Source organism: Lissotriton vulgaris, chromosome 7 (genome assembly GCF_964263255.1).
Source record: "Lissotriton vulgaris chromosome 7, aLisVul1.2, whole genome shotgun sequence".
Lineage (NCBI taxonomy): Eukaryota > Metazoa > Chordata > Amphibia > Caudata > Salamandridae > Lissotriton > Lissotriton vulgaris.
The window spans coordinates 629,356,524-629,382,609 of record NC_141695.1 but is presented as its reverse complement, the minus strand read 5'-3'; the positions used below and the strand labels follow the sequence as shown (position 1 = coordinate 629,382,609).

Sequence of the window (26,086 nt, the reverse complement as noted above, 5' to 3'; positions counted from 1 at the left end):
CTTGGGGAGAGGTACCCGACAGGGTTGCCCCCTGTCGCCACTACTTTTCGCAATCGCCTTAGAACCATTAGCGCACTTAATACGGTCGACCCCACTGCTTAGAGGGATTTCCTGGACTGAGGGATGGGAAGATCACGTCTTCCTGCACGCGGATGACATGCTGGTGTACTTAACAGATTCAGAACATAGTATTCCAGCGCTCATGACACTGTGTGATGAGCACGGGAAAGTCTCGGAATACAAGCTGAATTAGAATAAGTCGGAACTATATGTTCTGAAGGGTCCAATCCCGACACTGAGCGTAGATTGCCCCTTGAAGGAGGCCGGTTCGTCCTTTAAATATCTGGGCATTCATGTCACCATGGATCCAATAGAATTTGCGCAGAAAAATCTGACGCCACCCATAGAACGGCTAAAGCAGGACGTTGTATTTTGGGCCGGGCTGCCCCTGACGATGCTGGGTAAAGCAGCACTTTACAGAATGATGTCACTGCCCCGTTTCATATACATCCTGGAGAATACGCCGTACCCGGTGGCACCAGGATACTTCAGGAAAGTGTCGGCGTTGGTGGCTGGTCTTTTATGGAGTAACCGCCCGGCACGCATTGCGCAGGCTAAACTGCACAGGGGGTGGTATGACGGAGGGATTGCGTTGCCAGATCTGAAATTGTATTACTGGGCAGCGCAGATGAAAAACATAAATCAATGGATCTATGCCCCCCAAAACGACCCAGCATTCAGATCAGAAAGGACACCGCTAGGAACAAGTACCTTACTGGCCCCTTTGTACGACCAGCGAGTGGTATGCAAACTGGTGGGACCCACAAGACTCACAGCAACGATATGGTACATAGCACTAGCATAACTAGGTTGGAAAGGGAGAATAACCAAACTCACTTCTCTGTGGGACTCCCGGGCCCTGGGAAACCTACGAAATAGCAAGGGCTTCTCCCAATGGGACAAGATAGGCCTATCTACGGTGGGAGACTTGTGGGAACGGGGCACAGTGATTCCCTTTGAACGGCTGAGAGAACAGTATGAGCTGGGACCACGAGAGTCGTTCCGGTATACTCAGATTCGGCACGCACTGCTTAAAGCCTTCCCCCCAGAGACGGAGGTACCAGAGGCCTCCCCACTTGAAGACCGCCTCCTTACGGACTTTATGCCGGAGCGAGCAACCTTGCTCACATACCGTAAGTTAATCAACAACTTGCCAGATCCCATGGTCAAGCTTAAGGATAAGTGGGAGGGAGACGTAGCAGCTATGGATGAAAACAAGTGGAATGAAGCAGTGGCATCGCCCAAAGAAGTAGGCATCTCAGCTAAATTCCGGCTCATACAGCTTAAAATTCTGCGTAGAGTATACTATACGAGAACGACATTACACCTCATACACCGCGCTCAACACCCATACTGTCTACGGGGATGTGGAGAGGAGGGGACGTTCTTCCACACGATATGGGACTGCCCAGGCATTCAAGAGTATTGGAGACGAATAATGCGCACAATATCACAGACTATGGGGACCTCCCTGGGCCCTGAGCCACGAAAATGCATACTCAATATGTGGGGGCCCAACGATTTGTCCAGACATGGCCAACAATGGGTCACTTTGGGCATGGTCATCGCCAAGAGGGATATAGCGCAGAAATGGGGGGCAGTAGAGGTGCCGACGAGAACACAATGGAGTGAAAATATGGACAGGGTAATGATCACGGAAAGGGGGGTGTACGCTAGCAGGGCTTGCCCGAGGAAATGGAACAAGATCTGGACCCCATGGAACATATACAGGGGTGACATTTGTGAAACCTTACCGGAAGATGATCCAATAACATCTGATGAGGAGGGGGGAGGACGATTAGCGAAACTTGGGGATGAGAAGAGTGGAATTGGGGGTAGGAACTGGGGGGGCCTTGGAAGTCGGGAGGGATGAGACAGAGGGACAAATAGGGCAGGGACACAGAAGAAATTCCCATTTACACGTATCCTCAGTAATAAAAGCTGCAAATGACCCTTCTGACATACGTGCAGACAAACTTTCCAGAAACCTGTCACGACACAATTAATGCAAATTGCCTTCAACACTTGATGACCTAAATCTGATTTCTTTGTTGATTCTTACGTTGTTCATTGTTAAAAAAACAAAAACACAAACCTAATCAGATTAGTAAACTACTTGAGATTGATGTACCTTTACTGTATTGCGAAGTAGCCGAACCCCGAAAATGGCGGCCAATGTACGGAGTTATCCAATAGATATACTACTGTTGCGATTGTGTAGCGGCCGGCCCCCTGGGTTATAGGCCAGAAGCTGTGTAAGAATGTAAGGTGCAATAAAGGTTTTTAAAAAAAACTTTTAAAAAAAAAACTGAATATTTGCACAAGATTAAAAACAGTACATTACAAATGCATTCAAATACATATACTTTAACACCACATAATATTAAAAACAATCCTTTACTGAAAAAGGTTACTAATACATGTAAAATCATAAAAGGTAGAGAAAGGAAAGGAGAGAACAAAGTAGACAATCCTATTTGTCATATAAATACATATCAGGGAACCTAAATTCAAAAGCTACTCCAGAACACGCTCTAAATTTGGTACCTATAGAGTGAGCTCAGTCCCTTGATTATGTGAATCTGGGCGTCGACGCGTTTCGATGGTTTAATTACAATTGGCCATCTTTTTCAAGACCAAATAGATACGTTCCTCCTATTGTCAGCCACTGGATGGTTGCCAATTTAGAGGAAATCCTTATATCATAATCACTTTATTTCTTCCACTTTTCTTGATTACATTTTTTGTTGTTTAGTGATTGTTATTTTTGCGGTCATTCACCTGGGGTCTTCTATTGGATGATATTCCGTCTATTTCTCGCAGTTTCCTTTTTACTAGGGTTTTATTAGTCCCCGTTTAAGATCGTACAGTCATTTGCTGCTTGATTCCTGACTCTTATTGGTTTTTGTCACTGTTTCCCAAAGAAATCTTCCTAACTGCCGATTTTTATGACCACCTGATAAGCGGTTCTAAGGAATATACACCTTCCTTCCACAAATAAAAATGGTAGGTGGGATCCTCCCTTGTAGTTGTGACCGCCGGGGTGGTTATCTATATGCTCGCTAGTCCGTCTTGGGTTTCTCTCCAAAAAAGAGACGAGCGCCGACTCCTACCACCGGTCTTTGTCCTCCCATGCAACGAGTGTCTATGTATCACCCAAATAGGTTGGGTGGGGGTTCATCTAGCATTCCTTTTTTGGGTCTGACCTAGGCACCATTTGCACTGTCGCTTCGAAACATGCTGTATTCAGGTATGGACACGAAGCTTCGCCCCGTTTCTGACCATCTTTCAAATTGGCTTCTGTTACTGTCCTTACTAACTGGTTGCTTTTGATTCTTGAGTAGGCAAGAAGTCCCTCTTCAGTGCCGCCTTTTCTCTTTTTGTAACCTCCCATGAGGACTGACCCTATTACGTGTGTTGATTCAAGCAAGTGGGTGGTAAGGATCTTTTGCGCAAAGCCTGGTGGTTTAGATATCTAAAGATTGACAATATATACTGTGCTACAAGGGGAACCCAAGCAGCCACCACCCTATGCTGCCAGATCGCAATATGTTTCAATTGCGTAATATAATTCCTTTGGTTAAGGGTCCCCGAGCAAAGAAATGTTAATCATATAATATCACAATTTCAAATAGAAGGTTTCTTTATTCTTCACAAGTCTTTCACTTTTTTCCACAAGGACTTGTTGAGCAAATGTTCCAATTCATTAAACAAGAATCCAGATTATGACAATACAGCCAAAGATACAGCTGTATCTTTGGCTGTATTGTTATAATCTGGATTCGAGTCTTTCACTTGTTGAGCAAATTCTCCAATTTCTTAAACTCGAATCCAGATTATAACAAAACAGCCAAAGATACAGCTTGAATTGGAGAATTTGCTCAACAAGTCCTTGTGGAAAAAAGTGAAAGACTTGTGAAGAATAAAGAAACCACTGACTTTTTTTGTTTGGAAATCATCATTGTTTGAATTTATCCTTCTATTTGAAATTGTGATGTTATATGATTAACATTTTTTTGCTCGGGGACCCTTACCCAAAGGACTCTTACATGTGTTGTTACTCAGTATGTTTTATTTACAGTCTGTGAACACTATTTTCCTAGCTGATGTTGCAGGCACGATAAGCTCTCCCACTTACAACCTGCACACGGCAGCAAGGCACAGCTTTATCTTTAACATTGGCAGCTGTACCTTTAAAGAAAGTTTACACCTGCACCTGTCATTTTTTTGGTGTGGTCGCTCAACTTCCTTCTCTTCCTTTCCCTCCCATGCACCTAATATAACAAACATTTGCAATGCAATAAGTCTCGCATTAATACACGCTTGAACTATTGGCATTGCAAATAATAATGCAACGCCAATAGCTCAAACTTTCAGTAATGCGAGACCTTTTGCATTCCACATGCTTGTTTTTCCCTGTCTCTGAGCTCTGAGGTGGGATGTACTTCACATGGTTAATATTGAGATGAGGATGAGCTGGACTAGGAGTAATGAACATTACTCGTAAGTAAAGAGGCCATTACTTGCATTTTTATAACAGTAGTGTTAGAAATGGGGGTCTCTAGTTGTTAATGGCTGGCCACTGTTCAAGTAGGGACCCTTCTTCCTAAGTCAGGGTAAGGGGGCTACACCCTTTGATAACACCTGCTCAACCCTGTGGTAATGTAGCACGAGCAGCTAGGCTTATCTCAGAGGCAGTGTGTAGAGCATTTATGATCATACACAGTAACACAGTGAGGAACACTACAAAGGGACACCACACAAGTAGTTATAAAAAAATAAAAAAATAAGTATCTTTATAGATAGGCTTAACACAAGACCAATAACATTAAAAAGCTACAATACTGTAAAAATAGGAATAGTCTTGAAATGCTGTAAAAATAGTTCAAAGTGTGCAAATAGGGGTTCAGTTCAAAGCGGTGGTCTATGCGACCCTTTTACTTACAAAGTACCTGGATTTCGTAGCAAAACAAGAAAAAATGTATCAAACGGGCTGCAGCGATGATTTTCCTCATTCGAGGCCGGTAATGCGTTGAATCCTTGCAGCAAGGGATGATGATGCGCCGATCTGCGGGTGCATGTGGGACAAAGCGACAGACTTCTTCACGCTAGGCCAGCGATGTGTTGAATCCTTGCCGCAAGGGAGGATGATGCGCTGGTCCGGTTCGATGAAAATGGCAGACGCACGGCGCCCGCACTGCGTGATGTGTTGATCTCGATGCGATGACGGGGGTTAACAAGCACTCGACAACCCGCAAACGTGTGATGCGACGATCTCTAGGGTTAGCGAGCACTTTGTACCCTCAAGATAGAAATCCTCGCAGGGAGGAATCCGGAGGCTGGTGGGGGAGTCAGATGTGCCTGTGACTCCAACAGGAGGCTAGCTCTCTTCTAGCCCTTGGGTGATAACTGTAGCAAAATAAAAGTTCTCTCAAAAGTAATTTTCCCTCTTCTTCCAAGTCCTGGGGAACTACTGCAGGCCAATCCAAGAAATAGCACACAAGCACAATCAATCAATCAATCAATCGGGAGTGTGTTAAAGCGCGACTACTCACCCGTAAGGGTCTCAAGGCGCTAGGGGTGGGGTGGGTGGGGGGTGCAGGTTCCATTCCATCAAGGAGGGGGTCTGTCGAAGAGCCAGGTTTTGAGGTTTCTTGCGAAGATGGGAGCGATGTTGTCTGTCTGAGGTGGAGCGGAAGGGCGTTCCATGCTTTGGCCGCGAGGAAGGAGAAGGAGCGGCCTCCCGATCTGGTCTTTCTGGTGCGGGGGACGACGGCGTAGGAAAGCTGGGCTGATCGTAGGGTCCTTTGGGGTGCGTGGAATTTGAGTCGGCTGTTCAGGTATGCTGGTCCCGTGCCGTGGAGGGCCTTGTGTGCGTGGGTGAGCATCTTAAAGGTGATTCTCGCCTCGACGGGGAGCCAGTGGAGTGTGCGCAGGTGCTGGGAGATGTGGCAGTGTTTTGGCAGGTTGAGGACCAGTCTTGCGGCGGCGTTCTGGATGTTCTGTAGCTTGCGGATGAGGTTTTTGTTTATTCCGGCGTAGAGTGCGTTGCCGTAGTCGAGTCTGCTGGTGACCAGGGCATGAGTGACTGTCTTTCGGTGTTCGAGGGGGCTCCATTTGAAGGTCTTACGAAGGAGGCGGAGGGTGTGGAAGCAGGAAGATGAGACAGAGTTGATCTGGCAGTTCATTTTGAGCTTGGAGTCCAGGATGATTCCCAGGTTGCGTGCGTGGTCTGTGGGGGTTGGCGGGTTTCCGAGGGCGGTGGGCCACCAGGTGTCGCTCCAGGCATCGGGGTTTGGGCCCATGATGAGTACTTCTGTTTTGTTGGTGTTTAGTTATAGGCAGCTGTTTTTCATCCATTTGGCGACGGCTTCCATGCCTTCTCGAAAGTTGCGTCTGGCGGTGTTGGGCTCGTTGGATAGGGAAAGGATGAGCTGGGTGTCGTCTGCATATGACACGATGTTGAGTCCGTAGGTTCTGACGATGGGGGAAAGTGGAGCCATGTAGACATTGAAGAGTGTCGGGCTGAGGGAGGAGCCCTGGGGGACTCCGCAGGTGGTAGGTGTGGGGTCCGAGAGGAAAGGGGGGAGTCTGACCCGCTGCGTCCTGCAGGAGAGGAAGGAGCAGATCCAGTCGAGGGCCTTGTCCTGGATTCCTGCATCGTAGAGTCTGCGTATTAGGGTGCGGTGGGAGACTGTGTCAGGTGTTTCGGCACAGATATTTATACCCCAAAAGTCTTTGTTCTCAAAAGTCTCTAGTCACTGAACCTAGCCAGAACCCGTTCTGCTCAGGCCTGGAGCACTTTGTTTACCAGACTGCATCCTTCCTTTCAGAAAGAGGGGGTCTGCCATCAGACGCACAGTAGGAGGTGGAGCCAGCATTCACCTTGCCAGGCACAGCCCTATTCAGGTCAAGGAGCTACCACTTCCAAGTACTTAATGCCGATCTCTCTATTCAACCCAGCTCTGACTCAGCCTGCCTTGCCCCTCTAAAACCAGACAGTCAATACACATAACAGCAGAACACACTGGAAGGCTTAGGCAAGAAAATACCTACTTTCTAAAAGTGGTATTTTCAAACACAGAATATTAAAACCAACTTTGCTAAAAGATGTATTTTATTATCCTGAGCTCAGGCACACTAAACTCGAATTTCTACCATGTTCCCTGGGACAGTTTGGACTATAAGATGTAATAGCCAGACTGCCCATTCTAACCCATGGAGAGCAGGTAGCCTTGCAGCAGTGAAAACAAAATGGAGGGTGATTCGCTACCAGGACATGCTACACATATCAAGCCATGTCCTGCCTTACACACACAATGCAACTACCAGAGGGGTGACTGACATGATGCTAAGGGAAGGTTCAGGGGCTGGGAAGCGTGGGCACTTCTCAGCCAAGATGGCAGTTCTGGACTGCACACAGACACTGCAGTGGCAGGTCTGAGGTACCATTTACAAGCTGCTTCTGTGGGTGGCGCAAACTAGCGCTGCAGGTCCACCAGCAGCATTTGGGTTACCAGCCCTGGGCACACACAGGCCACACTAATAGGGACTAATGGTTAACCCAAATGAGCCAATCAGGGATATACCAATTCGCAGTTACATTTACACAGGGAGCATTCGCGCTGTGGCACTGAATGGCAGTGGCACAGCGCCCGGAGCATCTAATATACCAGCAAAAACAGAGGAGACAACAGCGAAATATGGAAGGGAGACCCACGCCAATTGTGCCAGGTCTAACAAGCAGCCATGTTAGAACAAACGTGAAAACACTTAAATATATTGTAGATCTGAGATAAAGACTACAAACCCTGAGCCTATGGGACAACTAAAGGCCCCGTAATGCGCAAACAGTTTGTTAACTAATCACAGTAAAGAGGCTCATGTAAACGTCTTTTACATCAAAGGATTGACCTCTTTCTTCTTGGAGATAATGTTAAGTACTTATTGTCTCAATTTACACTTATTTTATTAAGTACATGCACTTATAATTTATCATTGATTATTGTATTTGGTCTTGGCTGGCTTGCTAATATAAGCTGAACTTTCCCGACTGCGCCAATGCTTTTTTAACTTGTCCCCACTGCTCAGGTCAGTGCACTTCATGCCTGAGTCCTTTGTCCTCAGAAGCCCATGCCAGTCTTGTTTTCTCTGGCAAAGGTGATCGGATGTGTAGAGCCCGACACGTTCTCCTCTCCCTGTGATGCATACTGTGCGCTTGCGAACCCTTTACAGCTGGGCGCTCTTCTTTTTCTTTGCTCTGGGTTGCCTTTGCACATTCTCCATCAAGATCCTCATACTAAGTCCGTCAATTCCCCTTTAAACTAGCCAATGAGTAGGATAAAGGTGCCCTCCTTAGCCCTTTGTGGACACTGCAAAGTGCAGGCAATAATAGGCCCAGACTTGATGAGAACCAGGGTTACAAGAATTATTAATTACAGCTTTTAAGCTATGGGAGCAGATTACTTTATCATGAGCCACATTGTTACTTCTCCTACCAGATTATCTAAGGCAGTGGCAAGTGCCCAATGTATATAAAGGGTGAGATTTAATCTACTGGGCACTTAGATTGATACTGCCAGATCAGGCGTATTAACAAAAAATGTCTCATGGTAATCCCCTGTTGATCCAGTCGATTTGACTACTGATAATGAGCACGACTTCTTTCTGATAGGTCAGCTTTGGACCAGATCTTTCCAAGCTATGGTCTAAAATCTATATCAGCATAAACGGGTGCATCAGCGTAACAGTTAAAACTGTTTCCTTCCTCCCTGACCCCTCACCTCAAGTTCCTTCAGTGGAAGAGAAGACCAGCATGCCCAACCTCAAAGATAACAAGCATTTGCAATGCAATAGGTCTCGCATTTATGCAAGTTTGAGCTATTGACATTGCAAATAACAATGCCTTTTATTTTTGTTTTCGTTATTAAAACATAAATAAAAGGCATTGTCATTTACAATGCCAATAGCTTAAACTTGCATAAATGCGAGACCTATTGCATTGGACTCTGTGCCACCCTCAGGAGGGGTGGAGAGGGTCTTGTGGGTGGAGCAGAGGTGAAAGGTCACCATGTGGTCAGCCTGTGACAAACGTACAGTTGTGCTCATGTGCACTTTTTATCAACGTGTCCCAATTTATTTCTAAACGAAAGGGGGGCTTTTCTATTCAGAATCTGGATGTTTTGAATACCCCCGCCCTCCTTCTGCACCTGACTTCAAGCAGGGAATGTAACCCCACACTGTGTTTGTGTGGCTCCGCCTCTTCTCAGCCTGAAATTCTCTGGGCAAACTCATAAGGTGCGTATATCTTGGGTAAGCCGAGGCCACATTGGTAGACTTACATCTATATTGCTGTGAGTTGGGAATGGCAGTGCCCTGGGTTTCTTCATAACAACTGATAGGTCTGTGAGCGGATCTGAGTTGGGTGAAAGGAGTACCACACTAGGTTAATACTCGATGTGAGCCGAGAGACAGGTCAGTGTGTGGTACCCTTTAGTAATGTTATTGCCACACGGTGTGGGCAGTGAAGGGACGTGCACTCACCTGCTGGGGGGTCCTGTAGCTGCTGCTCACAGCCCACGAACTCCACACAGTTCTGGGGGCCTCCAAGGACTTTGCACCCAGCCCCAGCTCCGTGGGGTCCCCAAAGCACTCTTCTTCACACGGTCCTGCACACACCTTTCCACATGGTCCCGAAGTCCCTCTGGCGTCTTCACGGTCCTTCACACAGCTTGGTGACAACGCTAAGAGGACAGCTGATCTCAGGGCAGTGCGTGGAGGAGAGCGGCAGGGTGCTAGGGGTGTACTGTGGCCCTGTTGTGCTTGGAGAGGCGGTGCACAAGTCAACTTGTAGCCCTCAGTCGAGAGATCACACCCGTGTCCCCATCACCCCTGGCGTTTCCAAGTTTAGGGTGGGGGGAGGGGAGCAGGCCGCCTGGACATTGGATACAATAGCCCAAGCAGGGCAGCACCCCGGAGAAACTAACCTCTCAGGTTAGAGGGGGTGATTGGCTCAGAGCATATGAGCCAGGCCGTGGCTGAAGTGCCGTCACGACCCAGTTACCGCCCCTGGAGTTTCCAAGTTTTAGGAGGGTAAGGGGAGGGGAGCAGGCCGCCTGGACATTGGCAGCGCTCCTGAAACAAGAACTTGATGCGGAGGGGGTGATTGGCAGAGTAGGATTGGAATCAAAAATAGTGTTGGGCACCCAAGAAAAATGTGTCCCACATGCGGATTGTGCTATTCCGCAAAACACTGCTATCGTGTTTTAAGTATTATGAAGTTCTCTAAAAAAAGGCGTGATTTCTTAACTTCGCTGAGATTTAGAAAAAATGCTAATATTTCTTGGACTCTATGTACACGGAGGAGTTCAAAGTTGTGAGCCACACCTGAATATACATAGGGTCACTTCTGCTCAGGCCCCCCCCATCCCCCCACTCAATCTGCATACATTAATTACATTAATGGGTGGAACAGCCAGAGTCCGGGAGCGAGATCTCCACCCCCTTGGTAACCAGCCTGGCCCACGGCCTGTTCAGACGAAACAAAGCCTTAGCAACGGCCCCCTAGCGACCCCATGATTGGCCACGGTAACCATGTGATCTTTCTTTAGGGTGTTTCCGAGAGCAGCAACGGGCACGAGCAGCGGCGGCGGAGCGGGCTGTGAGGGGGAGCCGCGGGGCCGGGCGCAGAGGCGGCGGCAGCCAGGCCGACTCCGAGATTCCAGCGCTCCGCCTGACTTCTAGACTCTGCCGAGCCGGGCGCGCTCTCTCTCCCAGCTACAGCTACTTCAGCTCTGCCACTCCTACATCTGTCCACAGCCCCCTGGCTTCTGCTGCACATTCCCCCTCATGGGTTTCAGTCACATTTGTCTTCAAGAATCTATGCAGCATACCTTCTTTCCAATCACCTCCTGGGGCCCGAAATGCAAGCATGAGCCGACGGTGCGCATTGAGCCAACGGCGGAGAGGGAAAGTGAAAGCAACTGCCTGAGGCTTGCAAGGGAGACAGGAGATGAACAGCGCGTGACTAAGTCATGTGGTGAACGCGCGCGACCCGATCCTGGCCTGCAGCCTGCGCGTGCCCATCTCCTGTCTCCTTGGAAGCAGAGCCGATGGCTATAGGTCTCGCTGCGACATCGCTTTGCGATGTGACGCAGGTGCGAGACCTAAAAAAATAATAATTACATTCAAAGATAAACTATATGGGAAACCTAAATTGGGCGTATTTAGACACCTTACTTAATGCTCCTTTGGGACATAAGAAGGAAGAAACGACAAAGAGTATAATCTGTGGCAAAGGAGACACGGATGCCTTAGATGAGGATAAAGGCAGATCCAGGGGTCCAATGTCTAAATGAAACAAGCATTTGCAATGCAAATGGTCTCGCATTAGTGAAAGTTTGAGCTACGGGCATTGCAAATGATAATGTTTGTTGGATTCATATTTGTGTTTAAAAATATCACAGCAGTAGCATAAGTAAGAAAAGAAATTTCACGAAGCAAGGAAAATGTGCAGTTAGAAGGGAAAATGCGAAAGAAAGCCTTGGTAACTCCAAATACTTTGGTTATGTAAGAAACAAAATTAGTAATACATTGTCTGCAAATAAGTACAACTGTGGAAAAATGTAAAAAAAAAACTGAAAATGCCACACTGCCTTTAAGCTAGCTGTACCAGAAAAGCTACTGCAAATGCACTCATACCTCTTTTTAAGTCGAGCCTAGCGTTGCAGATGCGCATGCGTTGCTCGCTCTGCGAGGCATGCTGTAGTAGGGTATGTTATGGAAGTGTTGTGGAAGCCTCGCCCACTCTCCACCCATATTTTCCATTGGCTGGTGTCATTGTCCTTGGTAAACATTGGCTTCCAATTCAATATGAGGCTTCTTAGTCCCTCCTTGTTACTGCCCTGTCTCCTTTTGTGACGGCCCATACCGACTGAACCTTTTACTTGCTGTGTTACACAGTCAGCGTTATGTAGTTGGTGAGCACTATTTTCTTGCAGGCGCACACTGCTCAGCAGCGGTGCTGCTTCCCCCATCGGTGGCCGGCGGCGGTGTGTGTCGCTCGCTGGCCGGAGGTGCGCTCCCTGTTCCGACTGCACACTTTGTGAAGAGGAGAGGAGCGCTTTCTCCCGTAGGGAGCCCAGGGAGGCCAGCGGGAAGTTGTCCAGGGCAACACGGAGGTGACAGGGCCACCTCACCGTGCAGTAGCAGCAGGGTCTCCTTGTCTTCCTCCTCCGGCTTCACCATGGAATCTGGGCTGGAAATCAAGACCCGCTCCGAGGAGCAGACCCTGGTACCGCTTGTTTATAACAGTTATTAGCAAATTTTGAACAGACCTATTAGTTTTGCTAAACCGCTGCTTGTACTTGAGGAATGCCAGCAGGAAACAAAGCTTTACACTCTGCCCCCGGCGAATGAATCATTATCTTAAAAATAATAAAGCGCTTATCTTTAGAGTACATTAATCAGAAGCACTGTAACAGAGTGCGCTTTGCATATTTAAATTTTTTCGCAGTTTTATATAGTGCAAATTCCACTCAAAGGTATGTGCAACAGTCACATTACTGACACATTACACTTTAGGTACAGAGACATTGAGTAATGTTCCCAGAATCACAGAATGTTGAGCCTCCCGCCTAGACTCTAACTCGGTTCCCCCGCTCCGCAGTTGGTCGTTCTAGCCGTTAGGCCACGTCACAAATCCATCGAGCTTGCTATCTAATTTGGTTGCCATTGTAGCAGGGTGACATTTTCGTCATGCTGTATGATCTTGTGTAATTTCTGGCATTGTCCGTTATGCTTGTTATGCAAAATTAATCAAATTATGCCTTTGACACCACAGTCTGTAATTGTGTTGCTCAAATGAAAATCCTATGGCAGGAGCATGAGAGCAATGGTAACAAACAGAACGCGAGGGCCCTCTCTCTGTCTCATTTCTCACTAATGTACATTTTCTCCCATTGGTCTCTATCATACAGATGAATCCCGGAGCCTATTATTGTAGTGTTTGCTTCCTTAGCAGCAGTTTGTTTCCCTTGCTGTGTTTATTCCTTTTAAGGAAGCAGCAGTTTGTTTCCCTTGCTGTGTTTATTCCTTTTAAGTGCTGGTTTCCACTCAAAGACCCACCTCTTACTCCCTTTCCCACGATGAGAACGCGTGGTACCTCTGGTCTGCAGGGGGTGTGTGCGTCCCAAAGGTCAGCTCAGCCTCTCACTTACAATGGGACTTCGCCACCCGAGTGTGCGTGCGCAAGGTGCTGTGCATGGTTCTCACCCTTTGTGTATGGTGTGGCGCACACATAGACCCCAGAGGCACCGAAGAAGCAGGGCCTTGGTTCGGAGGCTTAACTGTTTAAGAGACTCCATTAACTTCTGGCACGACTGGCTTTGCCAGAAATAACTGGTTTACCCGCGGTTACATATGTTGTTTTGTTGCATTCTGGGACTTGTAGTTTTGATTGTAACAGTTTACTAATTTTGCACATGAATAAGTCTAACAACACTGCCTCTTCGGGTCTGGAAAGCAACATCTGGGTAGGGAGTGTGTTTCGGACAGGCGTTGATTTTACATGGCACACCCACAGATGGTGAGTGTGCAAGTAGGCCCTAGAGAGAGACGGATGGCAGCACGCGCTGGGTATAGCATGAACATAACGTCCAGTGGTCGCTTCCTTGTAATGATATTCAAGTGGCACGTAAGAGCTTTCCACGTGTGCCTCAACCAGGAGCCCACAATGCTGAACCCTCAACAGGGATAGTGGAAGTACTATCATATACCCTTTGACCTTAATTGCATCACAGGAAGTGACATCATAACCCTGATTATTTTCCAGAAAGGCATGTCAAATGATTCTAACATTACAACAGTTGACACCACTAAAGTTCCATAATTGCACTATTAGTAAACAGGTCTAATTTAGATACCACAAACATTATAGTGTTAACTTGATCTTTGAAAGTTCTTGGGTAAAATTCTTGGGGATAATACTTCCCCTAATTGAAGTGAGCAAGGGAATTGAGTAAGCCAGATCTCTGATGGGGGGTTCCCCCCCATGGTAGTAGTTAGGGAATTTACTAATAGGCATAGATGTTAGTTTATTTTGGTGTATGTAACTACCTTGCAGTATATCATTGGACTGCTAAGGACGGTAAATATGTGGACTTTTGATAGGACGTGGGAGAGGATAGGGAGAGACTGTTTACACTTTTTTAAAATTTTGGGCACCATCCTACACAAAATTCAGTGTTCGGAGAAGCCTAAATGCAAACAAATGTCCCCAAAAACTATTGGGATTGTTTGTGTTTTGAAATATACTGTATATTCCCAACAGGAACTGGTTGTGTTTAAAACCTAACATCACAACTGGTTGTAGATGGCAAAACTCAATCGCGGCTGAACTTCAATGCTATTTAAATTTCAAACTTATACAGCGCCTGGTTGCTTCTCCCAATGGTATTGTAGAAAAAGCTCAGCATATACCGAGCAGATAATAAGGCCTACCACAGTGCTTTAAAAAGATACCATTTATGTAAATAAAAAAAACTTTTTAATCCACACGTTCTTTTTAAAGATTTAGGAACCAACAGACTGGCAATTTTTGAGAAATTAACGCAAAACAATCTGCGGCGTTTTGCTAAAATGTATATTATTGCTTTGGATGACAAAGCCAATTGGAATCCAGAGTTAGCATTGAAATACTGCATCTTGTCACAGCAGGTCTGATTCCATTCGGTTGCACCCTCCCAAGACCTACAAATAAGTGTGATCACTCCTTTGTAAACTGTGTTTAACATACCTAAGGAGCTGGCTGCCATATAATGCGTGACTACAACCTTCTACTCCAGCCCTAAAGGCCCATTAGCAATTCGAAAAGTTTGATTGGCAAGAATATTTCAGAATCAACTGTGAGGAAATCTTGGGGACCGTTTGTCTTTGTAAACACAGGAAAAAACCAGCGTGCAGAGGCATAACTAAATACAAAAAGAACAAGCATTTGCAATGCAATAGGTCTCACATTTACGCGGGTTTGAGCTATTGGCTTTGCAAATGACAATGGCTTTAATTTATGTTTTCGTTTTTAGAACATAAATAAAAGGAATTGTCATTTACAATGCCAATAGCTTAAACTCACGTAAATGCAAGACCTATTGCATTGCAAATGCTTGTTTAAAAGCTGAGCCGGAAAGGCGGGCGTTACTTGGCCGAACACGCTCCCTTCCATGAATACTGGAACCTGAGGAGGCTCAGCTTTTGTACTGCCGGGGGCTCCGAGTACAGGCAGCAGAAAGAGAGTTGTGGAAAAACAGGCTTGGCAAGGAGCTGTTCTGTGCCCTCAAGGGAATGCAGCGCACATTTTCCATAACCTGCCCATAATTTATCCGGTGCTGAGGGGTGAATACTGCCTCGACGACTGGCCCGTGTGCGCAAGCACCTGTTTGAAAAGAAACGGAGGTCCCGGTGGCAAGTAAAAGAAGAGTTGCGTGGGATAGTAGTGTGGACCTTATGGATGATTAAGGGCAGCGCCTGTGTTGATAATATAAAAGCATGCACCATGCAAGCCCGAGCGAAGTGAGCAGAGTTTGCGGAACTCCGCAAAGTGCAAAAAAACCTCCGCCGCACTATGGGGAGCTACGCAAGTGGCGGAGTGCGTTAAAGAAATGCAGTTCGGATGATTTTCAGTGCTAGGTGCCTGTCCACAATGTGCAATTATCGGGAACGGCACCAGGCACAGCGCAAGCGGCTTTCTTTCTGCCACTCGAGTAGATTTTGGTCTAAGATGGGCTAATGGCACAAAGGAAATAGGGAGAGTAGCAATCCTATTTCTGCGCCAAAAACCCTCTTGATGGTTCCTTTGAGAATATAAAACTAAACTTCTTGCAACAAAGTGGACATGTAATTCCCTGAGATTCGCTCTGATGTGGAGGAAGGGTTGGCGGAGCAGAAAAAATGATGTGGTGGACTCATCTGTTAGACGTGAAAATGGGTAAAGATGACAGAAAATGTGTAAAGATGACAGATGTTGCCTGTCACTAATGGTCAAACTAAAGCAGCTTGACAGCTGTTGCCAACGCAGAAAGGGACTGGTAGGAGTTATGCCCTTTAGACCTGCATGTTGCCTCCAGATCCTCATCCCAGCCATGATAGGACTGGTGTGATTGCAGCAGCAGCCAGGGGAGAACAATGTTGAGTATAGGCCAATCCCCTGAATTAGCCTTGGAATTTCCTAAAATGGTGAGGAAACTCAAAAGACCCCAAGGAACATGCCATTGCAGAATCTGCTTTTTTGCCAGACAGGCGTGAGCCATCAAAAGACATATTCATGAAAAAGGCCTGTATGTTTCCAGGAAATCCTGTGGACTGCATCCATACATGGCGGGGGAAGATCGAACTGGTGCTAACTGCTCTTTCCAGACAGTAGTATCAAGTCCAGTACAAATCACGTATTCGCACACATCTTTACTAACCTGTATGATTTGAGCCAGAGAGGCAATAAGATAATCTCGCACTTCCGGCAAGATCCCCATGGTCATGTCGCAGAGCCCAATCATCCCAATCAGCACTACACTGATAGATCTAAATGCCAGACTGACCAAAGAAACATTCATTTTCCAAACGCCCCAGTCCTCTTAGACTACTTATCTGGAGGAGTGTGGGGAATTAATTGGGCTTCACCTTGCTGGTTGCTGCTTAAATTAACAATATTAATTGAGAATGCCCACAAATACAGAGAAAGGTTATAATAGTAATATATAACATATAAACTGCTCTCTCGTATAGTTCCTCTGCATATAGGTCTATTTTAATTTTAGATCTTTTCCAATGCTGAGTATTCATTTCAAATCAAAGTTAACATCATGCCTCTGAATTGTATAAATTAATTTAAGAGAACAACTGAATCAAACAGTTTCAACATTTCATACAACATCATTTTCAATTGAATCAATTGACCTTTGGAATTTACGAATCACTTTGCAGTCATTCTGTCAAAATTCAAGGCACAGACAAAATGAAATACACCCTCATGGACAACAGAATTGAATCGTACAACACAATCGATCCATACTAGCAGATTCCAATTTGTTCAAATTATAGAGCCAAATATTTCTTAACTATGATTGCAAAAGCTACGGCGCTGATTGAATTGTGCCATCCTTTTGCATGAGCTACTTGAGGGTTAAAGATGAATACAGTTCACACTGGTGAAAAAGACACTGTTGGAACCGGAGGTCTCTGGTTGGCACAGGTATGCACTTGTGACAAGCAAGGACCCTCAGCTCCACGTCAGGGCAAGGGAACTACTCCTTCGAATAACCCCTGCTCACCCTCTAGGTAGTGTGGCGCGAGCAGACAAGGCTAATCCTCAGGGCGATAGTAAGTTAAGCATTCATGATCACACACGGTAAACCCACTGACCCACCACAAATGGACACCAGTCGTATGATTGTATCAAAAATACGTATACTTTATATAAAAGATAGATTCAAGCAGGATTATCACAAGACCAAATAACGTTTAGTGAGTTGAGGTCACCAGATTACAATAGGCAAGCTTAGTCTTTAAATGTTCGTTGTTTCAGCAAGGTACGATGAGAGGGAAATAAGAACGTTGCGGACCCTGGATCCAATATGAACTCGGGACGGAGTTCAAGTATACCTTGCGTTTCAGGCGCTTCTACAGGTGAGGGCGGACCCTGGACGAGGCCGACGGTTCTCCAGAGGATCTCTCCAGCTCGGTCCCCCTCGAGGAGCGAGGCGGGGGAGCTAGACTGTGGAGGGTTGCGGCGATCCGGGATCGATGCAGCTCACGGGGCGAGGCGCCGTTCAGGCCTGCGGGACGCGCTAGTTCTTAGCACGCTGGGTCGTACTCATGGATCTGTGAGGGGCGTTGAGTTCTCGGGCAGACGGGTGCAGCACCAAGCTTCCAGTACCACTGTACGGGGAGGCCTTTCTTGAGGTGCGGCACGAGCCTTGGTATGCAGGAGCGCAAAGCGAGACAGTCGGGTACGTTATGTCGTACGGACCGTCCGAGGCTATGAAATGCTCTCCGTGCAGATTCCGGCTGGAGAAGATGAGAGGCACACAGCGCGCTCCGTTAGCGGCGAGGTGACAGGAGAGCGGGCGGCCCGGTACTGAAGCGGAGAGCGACTCAGGGATGAGCGGGGCTCTCTACAGCGGGGCGACCAGGCTCCGAGCTGTCACGACCTGGGAGGGGGCGAAGGCACCCGAGTCACAACTCTGGCGAGGGAATAAGAACTGAGGCCCAACAGCAGACGGGCACAAGCAGATAGAACCCAATGGTCCTGGGGTTCCGTTTAGGGGGCAAGCTCTCGATCAAGCCCTTGGAGATCGTTTCAGGCACAATTCTACAATGTCCTCTCTGGTCCTTTCCTCTCCGTTCTCAGCAAGGCACCACTGCAGGCCAGTCTAACAGGATACAGACTGGTTTCCGTCCTTCAGCTTCTCTTGGTCCTTCTAGTCAGGCAGAGGTTCGTCGTGGTCAAAACTGGATCTGATTTGTAAGGAGCGGAGTTCCTATATTTATACTGCGTTTCTTTTGTCTTTGCAGGCTAGGGGGCCTGAGCCTGGTTCAACCCGGTTCTGGAGTACTTTGTTGACAGGACGCTGCCGTCTTCTTTCAGGGTGCAGGGCAGAGACATCAGACGCTCTGCAGGAGGTGGAGCCAGCATTGTGGTGGTGGAGCACAACCCTATTCAGAGTCAAGGACTACTCCGCCCACCCATCCTGGTGTAAGCACCCCATTCACCACCTGGAGCACCCGACTATCCCCGGGAATCTCCCAGCCCTGTCACTCTCACAAACCCAGACAGCAGATACACATCCTGGCAGAGGCGGGCTGAACAGTTAGGCGAGCAAAGGCTAACTTTCTAAAAGTAGCATTTGCAAACACAGGATATTAAAATAAACCTTACTAAAGGAAGTATTTGATAAGTAAAGCCCCCCCCCTCCCTCAAGCGCCTTGAGACCCTCTGGGTGAGTAGTGCGCTATACAAATTTAAACTTGACTTGATTATTCTGAGTTCAGGCATACTAAACTCAACCTGCTACCGTGTTCCCTGAGCCTGCGGGACTATAGCATGTAATAGCTCCGACAGCTCATCTGGCCTAAGAGAACAGGTAGCCCTTCAATAGTGAAGAACGAGAAAGGGCGGTAATTCACTACTAGGACATGCCACTCTCTAGGCTTGTCCTACCTTACGCTTACAATGCACCCTGCCCGTAGGCCTACCAAGTTTGGGCACTTGCGCAGTCAGCGTGACAGTACGAGACTGTACGCTGGGTCAGCAATGGCGGACCCGAGACATATCTCACGAGGCTGCTTGTGTGGGTGGCGCAACCAGCGCTGCAGGCCCACAGTCTCGTACTGTCACGCTGACTGCAGCATTTGTATCTACAAGCCCCGGCAGGCCTCGTGCCCTTTACTGGGGACTGACAGTAAACCAAATAATCCAATCGTGGAAATCAATTACACACACACTTTACATTGGGAGCACTTGCACTGCGGCACGGATCGGCCGTGGCGCAGTGCCCTGAGCATCGAACACCAGCAAAACATCTGAGGCACATCAGCAAAAAGTGGAAGGGAAACTCACGCCAAGGTGCCATGTCTAACAGACACCAATTGTTCATTATTCAATATTCCAGCGTAAACCATCTAAAGTTACATCAAAAATACCAAACATCAAATAATAATAAACAATCCTCAAAGCAAAAATTCAGCACCTAAGATGGAGAGCTAAACATTAATCGAGCATCTAGACATTTGAAAAAAAGCAGGTATAGGTTCTGTTACCTGGCAGTGCACAATATAGGCAAAATTGAGACATTCCAAAGACCCGGAGGTTTCATAGAGACCCTAGACCCCACAGGTCAGCAAGGCTATGGTCACCAATCCCCTGGCAAAGGAGCTCCATTGAAGGCACTGAACCTTTGGCAAGTTGGCACCATGTTTAAATGCTCCCTCTGCAAAGTATTTTGTTCTGCAAAAACAAACTTCCAGAGTGTGAGTTTCTCCCTGCAGAATAAACACGCATTGGAATAGCAAATATGTCTCGCCTTGGGGACCTTATAAGTGTTTAGCCATGCAACGGATGATGTTGTTGCACCAAGGATATTGTGCTGTATAACAAAATACTTATAAGGTCCCAAAAGCAAGACCTATTGGCTTTGCCAATGCTTGTTTCTTCATTCTCACAACTAAGAGCATCTTCACATGTGTGATTTCAGGATGTGTGTAATACCAAACCCTCTTGTGTTTGATTTAATAGACTTTAGTGCTCCTCCAGGTATAAGAATCTAGGCCACATAGGGATGCACTACAAATAACTTGTCTCTTAGTTTACTTATAACATTGGGGGCGGGGACGGAATATTTTTTATTCTTGTTTAAAAAGATCCCTCTTAAAAGTATCTCTTAATGCAGCAGTAAAATCTGATGTAATAGGGCAAAATGCTTCTGCGTGTTAAGGAAATACAGCATTTTGCATTTTGAAGAGACATTATAATATTTTACAATGTTTCTTGCATGATTTACATGCCAATATGTTCAAGGCTTGGGTCGTGCACGGACTCTTAAAGTGACACCAGACCCTTGGGCTGTCTATGGCTCGCCTCTCATTGTTGATTTGATGGCTCGCTCACGTCTAGTGCAGTAGGCGCCGATCAGTCAGTGGCACTGTTCATAAGGTGCAGGGTGTGCTGGTGACAGTGTGCACAACAGACTCAGGAGGCATGGCTCACAGACTTCAAGGAGAAAGGATCACTTAGGTGGAAAGGCTTCAAAATAGTAAGTGTTGAAGATCAACGTGTGCTTCTGTCACTCAGTAGTAGACACTGGTCATAGGGTGAAGAGAGAACGCATATCGAAAACTGTGAGGGCATCAATCAACCCCAGGGTATTCACAAGTTGTAAAGCGGACAAATTACAAGGCGGTGGGTACGTCACTCAGTTAGATCTAGAGGGGGCAAGGAAGCAGTAATCACATAGTTTAATTTATAAATTTATTATAGCGCTTTTGTCCAAAGCGCTGCACGTAATTTAAAAACACAAGCAATCAATAACTGGTTACACGATTGTCCAATTCCAATGCATGAACATTCAGTGAAGTTTTGAACAGAGCAAAGTTAGTTGTTCTCTTGATATGGACCTGAAGCAGAACAAACACAAACAGAAAGGAGCAAAGAGGGGTTTGAAACACTTAGAAGGTGAAACTTCAAGCAGGGGTACAAAAAACAATAGAACATAAGTGAAGTAGAGTAAGTAAGTTAACCTATTTAAAAACAAGGCACAACACGTGAAGTCTAAACTGAAGAAAGGGGCAAGGGCTGGAGCTTGACAAGGGAGGGCGAGGCTGAGACAGGCAGGGGAGCGAGAGTCGAGAAATGTCAACAAGCGCGCGCGGCCTCGCTAATTGGAAACAGATGGCCCCTGCGTGCTGCTGGATGCCACCACAAGCACGAGTGTTTGAAAACTGCAGACCGATACTAAAAGGTCATCTCTTAGTGCAGCGCTGCGCTAGGCTCGACCTAAAAGCAATGGCCTAGACACATGGGGAGTTCTCTCTTTGCTTGTGGATGCCACTGTGGGATTTACCTACCCACGGCTATCATCTCTCGCATGGCAGTCCCAGGTAGAGAGAACGAGTGATACTTGCCTTGCCCTAAACAGTGTGTGGTAACTGTCACTGGAACCTGGTGGCCAGCTGAGGCTCAGCCTCTGGGAACCCTGTAGCTGCCTCAACTATAAAGGGCACAGAACAGAGCATTTGTGACATTATGGAAGATGCATCATTCTGCTAAACTCTACTCCAGATCGCAAATAACACAAGAAGGGGCTCAAATAGTGTTCAACTATGGCCAAAAATGAATTAGCCCATTAATCCTTTTAATAGAGAATTCGTATTTACTTTCTCTCGCACCCCGATTGTTAGCAGGGCGGATGTATTTTGTAAATTGACAGGCACCTTGAAGACTCGGTTTCATTCCCACAGATTTATCAGTAATACTATGGGTTCTATATTCACGCCTAAAATACAAGAACTATGGTCTGACATTTACAATTGTCTATAGTTTAACTTGGGCTTACCTAGTGGATTTAATACAACCCAGACTAATGTTTACCATGAATTAAAAGGTTCCTACATGTCACAGAATGCTTCTAAGGAGACAGCAGAAAGTCACAGTTTGCATTGGGGTGCCCCTTACCAGCGATCATGACTTCGATCTCGCCAAGAGTTGGATCTTCGGGGTTAGTGAGGAACAAGTTGACGTCACCCACCATACAGTCCTCCTCCGCGCATGCAGTATCTGACCACTTTTTGCCATCCAGTACAATAAACGTACATTCTGCAAAAGTAAGTGCCAAGAAAAAAGGGAACATCTTAGCAACCGTATGTATGTTAGGCAGTGATGACGCAAACAGTGAACTACTGATGTGAACCCCAGTGACATCATGGCAAGCAATAACGGCACAGGTTATTAAATCAACTAAATATACATATTTGACATTGTACAATCACAACCTAGTGGCCTGTTTAAGGATGAATGTGAAAACCTAACACAAGTAATTGTGCATATTGGTAGCCAGGCACATCAGATGTATGGGGTTGAGTACTAGGGCAAGGTAACACACGGGACTGAGCACAAGGGTAGACTGGTACAGGGGACTGAACATGAAAGTGGGCTTGCACAAGAGAATGAGCAAAAGAGGGGCACATGAGATTGTGCATGAGGGTATAAAGGCATGCAGGATTTCATGATGGTGGGTCTGCATGAGGGATTGCTCAATAATGTGGTCTTGCACATAGGAACAGTGTACCAGCCAGGCTAGCATATGGGATGGATAGATTGTGCTGGCTAATATTGTCTTTCTTCCTAACACATGTGTTTCTTAGGGACACTATATATCAAACCAAGGAGAAACTCGTTTGCCGGTGCTGCGGTCTATGGTGACACTGTATAGAATGAGACAGAGCTGCTCAAACCCATCTAAGGTGGATGAGTGATGCTTCTTACTGTCGTTGTCGTCCCTCCAGGTACGTTGCATTTCAAACTCCTGCTCCAGGGTAAGTGGCTCAGAAGCCGTCAGTCTCTGCAGCTCCTCGGACTTCATCCACTCATGATACCTGTGGGTAGATAGAGGCAGATACTTTATGCCTGTCCATTGAAAGGAGTCGCTATTTAATATCACCTTGTTGTGGAACATTCTAATGGATCACATGGATGAAGCCTGATAGGTGGTGCCAGTATACCAAATATTTGCCAGTATATCAAATATTTGCAGACACAAGCAAATCAACACTACAGACCATGTACTGTACCTGCAATGTGGACAGTTTTCCTTCAATAGTTCAACTATTCACCCACACCAGATAGCCTGAACTTCACAACGTATTCCCCACAGTCCATTTTATAGGCTACACCATCAATAATAACCTCCACAGCTTGAAGGGCCTACCACTAAGACTGTCTTTTTTTAGGGTCTCCTCTCATTACCAATGAACCTTCACAATTTCTAAGATGAATATCCACTGCTTTGAACAGTGTCCGGGCCTCCGCTAAAGCAGAGGAGCGTCGCCTCACTGCTATTTCAGCAGTTAAAAAAAAAATTATAATAAGAGGACGTTATTATCATTTTAGTTTTGTATGCGGGACTCAGAGCCAGGGCGGGGCGGGTCTTGGCCCTGTGATGCAAGAGCAGAGTGAGGAGTGGTTTGTACTCCTCTAAGTAGGCATGACGGCTTGCCGGCCAACCTGTCATGCGTACTTAGCATGTTCTCCACGGGGCTGTGTTGCATAACCCCGTGGAGAGCATGCCCAGGCTCTCAGGCACTGTGTGGCCAAACAGGCGGCTAAGACCAATCATGATGTTGGGTGAGTACGGGAGCCTGGATGCTTCTGGTGCTTTCCAGTCCAGGAGATGAAGTGGACAGAGGAGAGGTGCGGCAGCGAAGGTAAGTTTGTATTTATTTTATTTTTTATCCATTCCTCTACCCCCCTGTTCCACGGCAGCCGCCAAAAGCTAAGTACCTAATAGCAGGGTGACTTTTTCAGGTCTGATTTCCAATTGTTGTAAATGAATCTAAGACCCTAGTGTAATTTTCCCGATTCATGCCCTTATATAGGTATAAATTACCCAATCCTTATATAGGCATAGAAATCATTACCATATTTAGACTGAGCCTATGCAGCCCAAATACGGCATGGCTACTTCCACTAAGTGCCGAGAATCAACAACGTTTTCTTAGAAAAACCCACCTTCAGCAGCTAGGGACATCCCCTTGCCTGAATACTAATTTATCTAGGAAATCATGGAGTTTTCGTAGCACTGAGTCTTCAATGACGTTATTAAGTCCAATCATACGTCAAACTCGGCACCTTCAAAGTATAAATATGCCTACATTTGCCCAGACAAACACACAGTGGTTTGGAGCAGATCGACTATGTACTTGCCCGACGCCTGCAGCAGTAAGTGCCGAAGGAAGCAGACCCTCCAGCAGACGCACTGAGAGACTCTGTCTTTTCTCCAGCCGAGAAATCCAGATCCAGTGTTTCCAGGCTACCCTTACGGGTTGTTGGGAAATCGAGTCCTGAGAGAGATACAAGACCTCCTTCATTCTAAACCAAGGTACAGAGCTGATTAGACCCTTAGAGAATTCTTGGAATAGATTATTGGCAAAGAATACTAACCTTGAGCTACACCTCACTTACTTCTTCCCTCGTACTTGACTTAGGTTAGGCACACCGGGGTAGAAAGTTGCACTAGGTACCTTTTCCTCCAAACCAAAACATCTCTGGTGTGGTGTCCCCCAGGGGTCTGCGCTCTGCCCGTTACTTTTTAATGTCTACTTGGCCCCACTTTTTACCTTGATCGCCAAATGGGGGGTCAAGGCAATCTCTTATGCCGATGATACTCAATTAGTCTTCCCCTTTCATGAAGTATCTGAGGTTGCTTTTAGCAAAATTAAGGGCTGCCTTCAAGATATAGCCAACTGGGTGAATACTAACAAACTTAAGTTGAATGCATCCGAAACTTCTCCAGACCTATGGTGGCCCTCCGAAATGGGACCAGCCCCAGTCCCTGGAACCAATGCGAAGAACCTGGGAGTAAGATGGGATGTTAACCTCTCTTTCTCCTCGCATGTTCAGCAGGTCTCCACATGTTGCCTTCACAAACTCAGGAACCTTCGCAAATTTCTGTCTCTCCTACCGGCTGAGTGCTGTAAAACGGTAGTCCACGCTACAGTTACCTCTAGACTAGATTACTCGAACGGCCTCTACCTTGGTCTGCCCAAATATCTGGTGCAGCGCCTGCAGACCGTGCAGAATGCGGCTACGAGACTCATAAAACCGATTCCTTTTAAACATCATGTCTCTCCGCACCTGCGCGAACTGCACTGGCTCCCAGTGGCGAGCAGAATTAAATTCAAAGCTCTTACTCTGGCGTTTAGAGCACTAAAAGGCATATGCCCTAACTATTTAAAACTTAGACTCCCCCGCTACCATCAGGAAAGACATTTACGCTCAAACTCCCTGCTTCAGCTAACCATACCAAGAGTTAGGAAGGCCAGACTTGGGGGCAGATCCTTCTCTGCCGGCACGGCGAAACTCTGGAACGCCCTGCCTCTGGATATTCAATTCACCTTGACAGAAGCAAGTTTTAAGAAACTCCTAAAGACCTGGCTTTTTATGCAAAAAATCTAAGCATTTCACCTAGTTTCTGTCTTAAGCTGAAAGCGCTCTACTAGCGCCGGGACACCTCCTTGTGAGGTAGCTGTTTGCGCTTTACAAGCATCAGTATTATTATTATTATTATTATGCGTATTTTAGAAGCACCAGTTGAGTACTTTTAGTCATTATTGTAGGAAGGTGGATATCTGACTATGGTTACCCCCAAACTTTTTGCCTGGTGTTTAGCTGGTTTTTGACTTAGTTGGCCTGGGATCCTGCTATTCAGGGCCCCAGGCTGATTGCTCTCTCCTTAAAATGGACTCCATGTACCTTAGGTGCATA

At 46.6% G+C, this 26,086-nt stretch overlaps 1 protein-coding gene across 2 annotated transcripts in view; it reads right to left on the bottom strand.

Moving 5' to 3' along the window:
• NAT9 (N-acetyltransferase 9) overlaps window positions 1–26,086 on the bottom strand; it is a 170,673-nt gene that overhangs the window by 57,865 nt on the left and 86,722 nt on the right. For both annotated transcript variants that reach the window (XM_086930807.1, XM_086930809.1), the window contains exons 2-3: window positions 23,090–23,199; window positions 22,280–22,420 (exon numbers count right to left, since the gene is read on the bottom strand). In XM_086930807.1, the coding sequence (XP_086786933.1) occupies window positions 22,280–22,420; window positions 23,090–23,199 (251 nt within the window). The remainder of the gene's footprint in view (window positions 1–22,279; window positions 22,421–23,089; window positions 23,200–26,086) is intronic.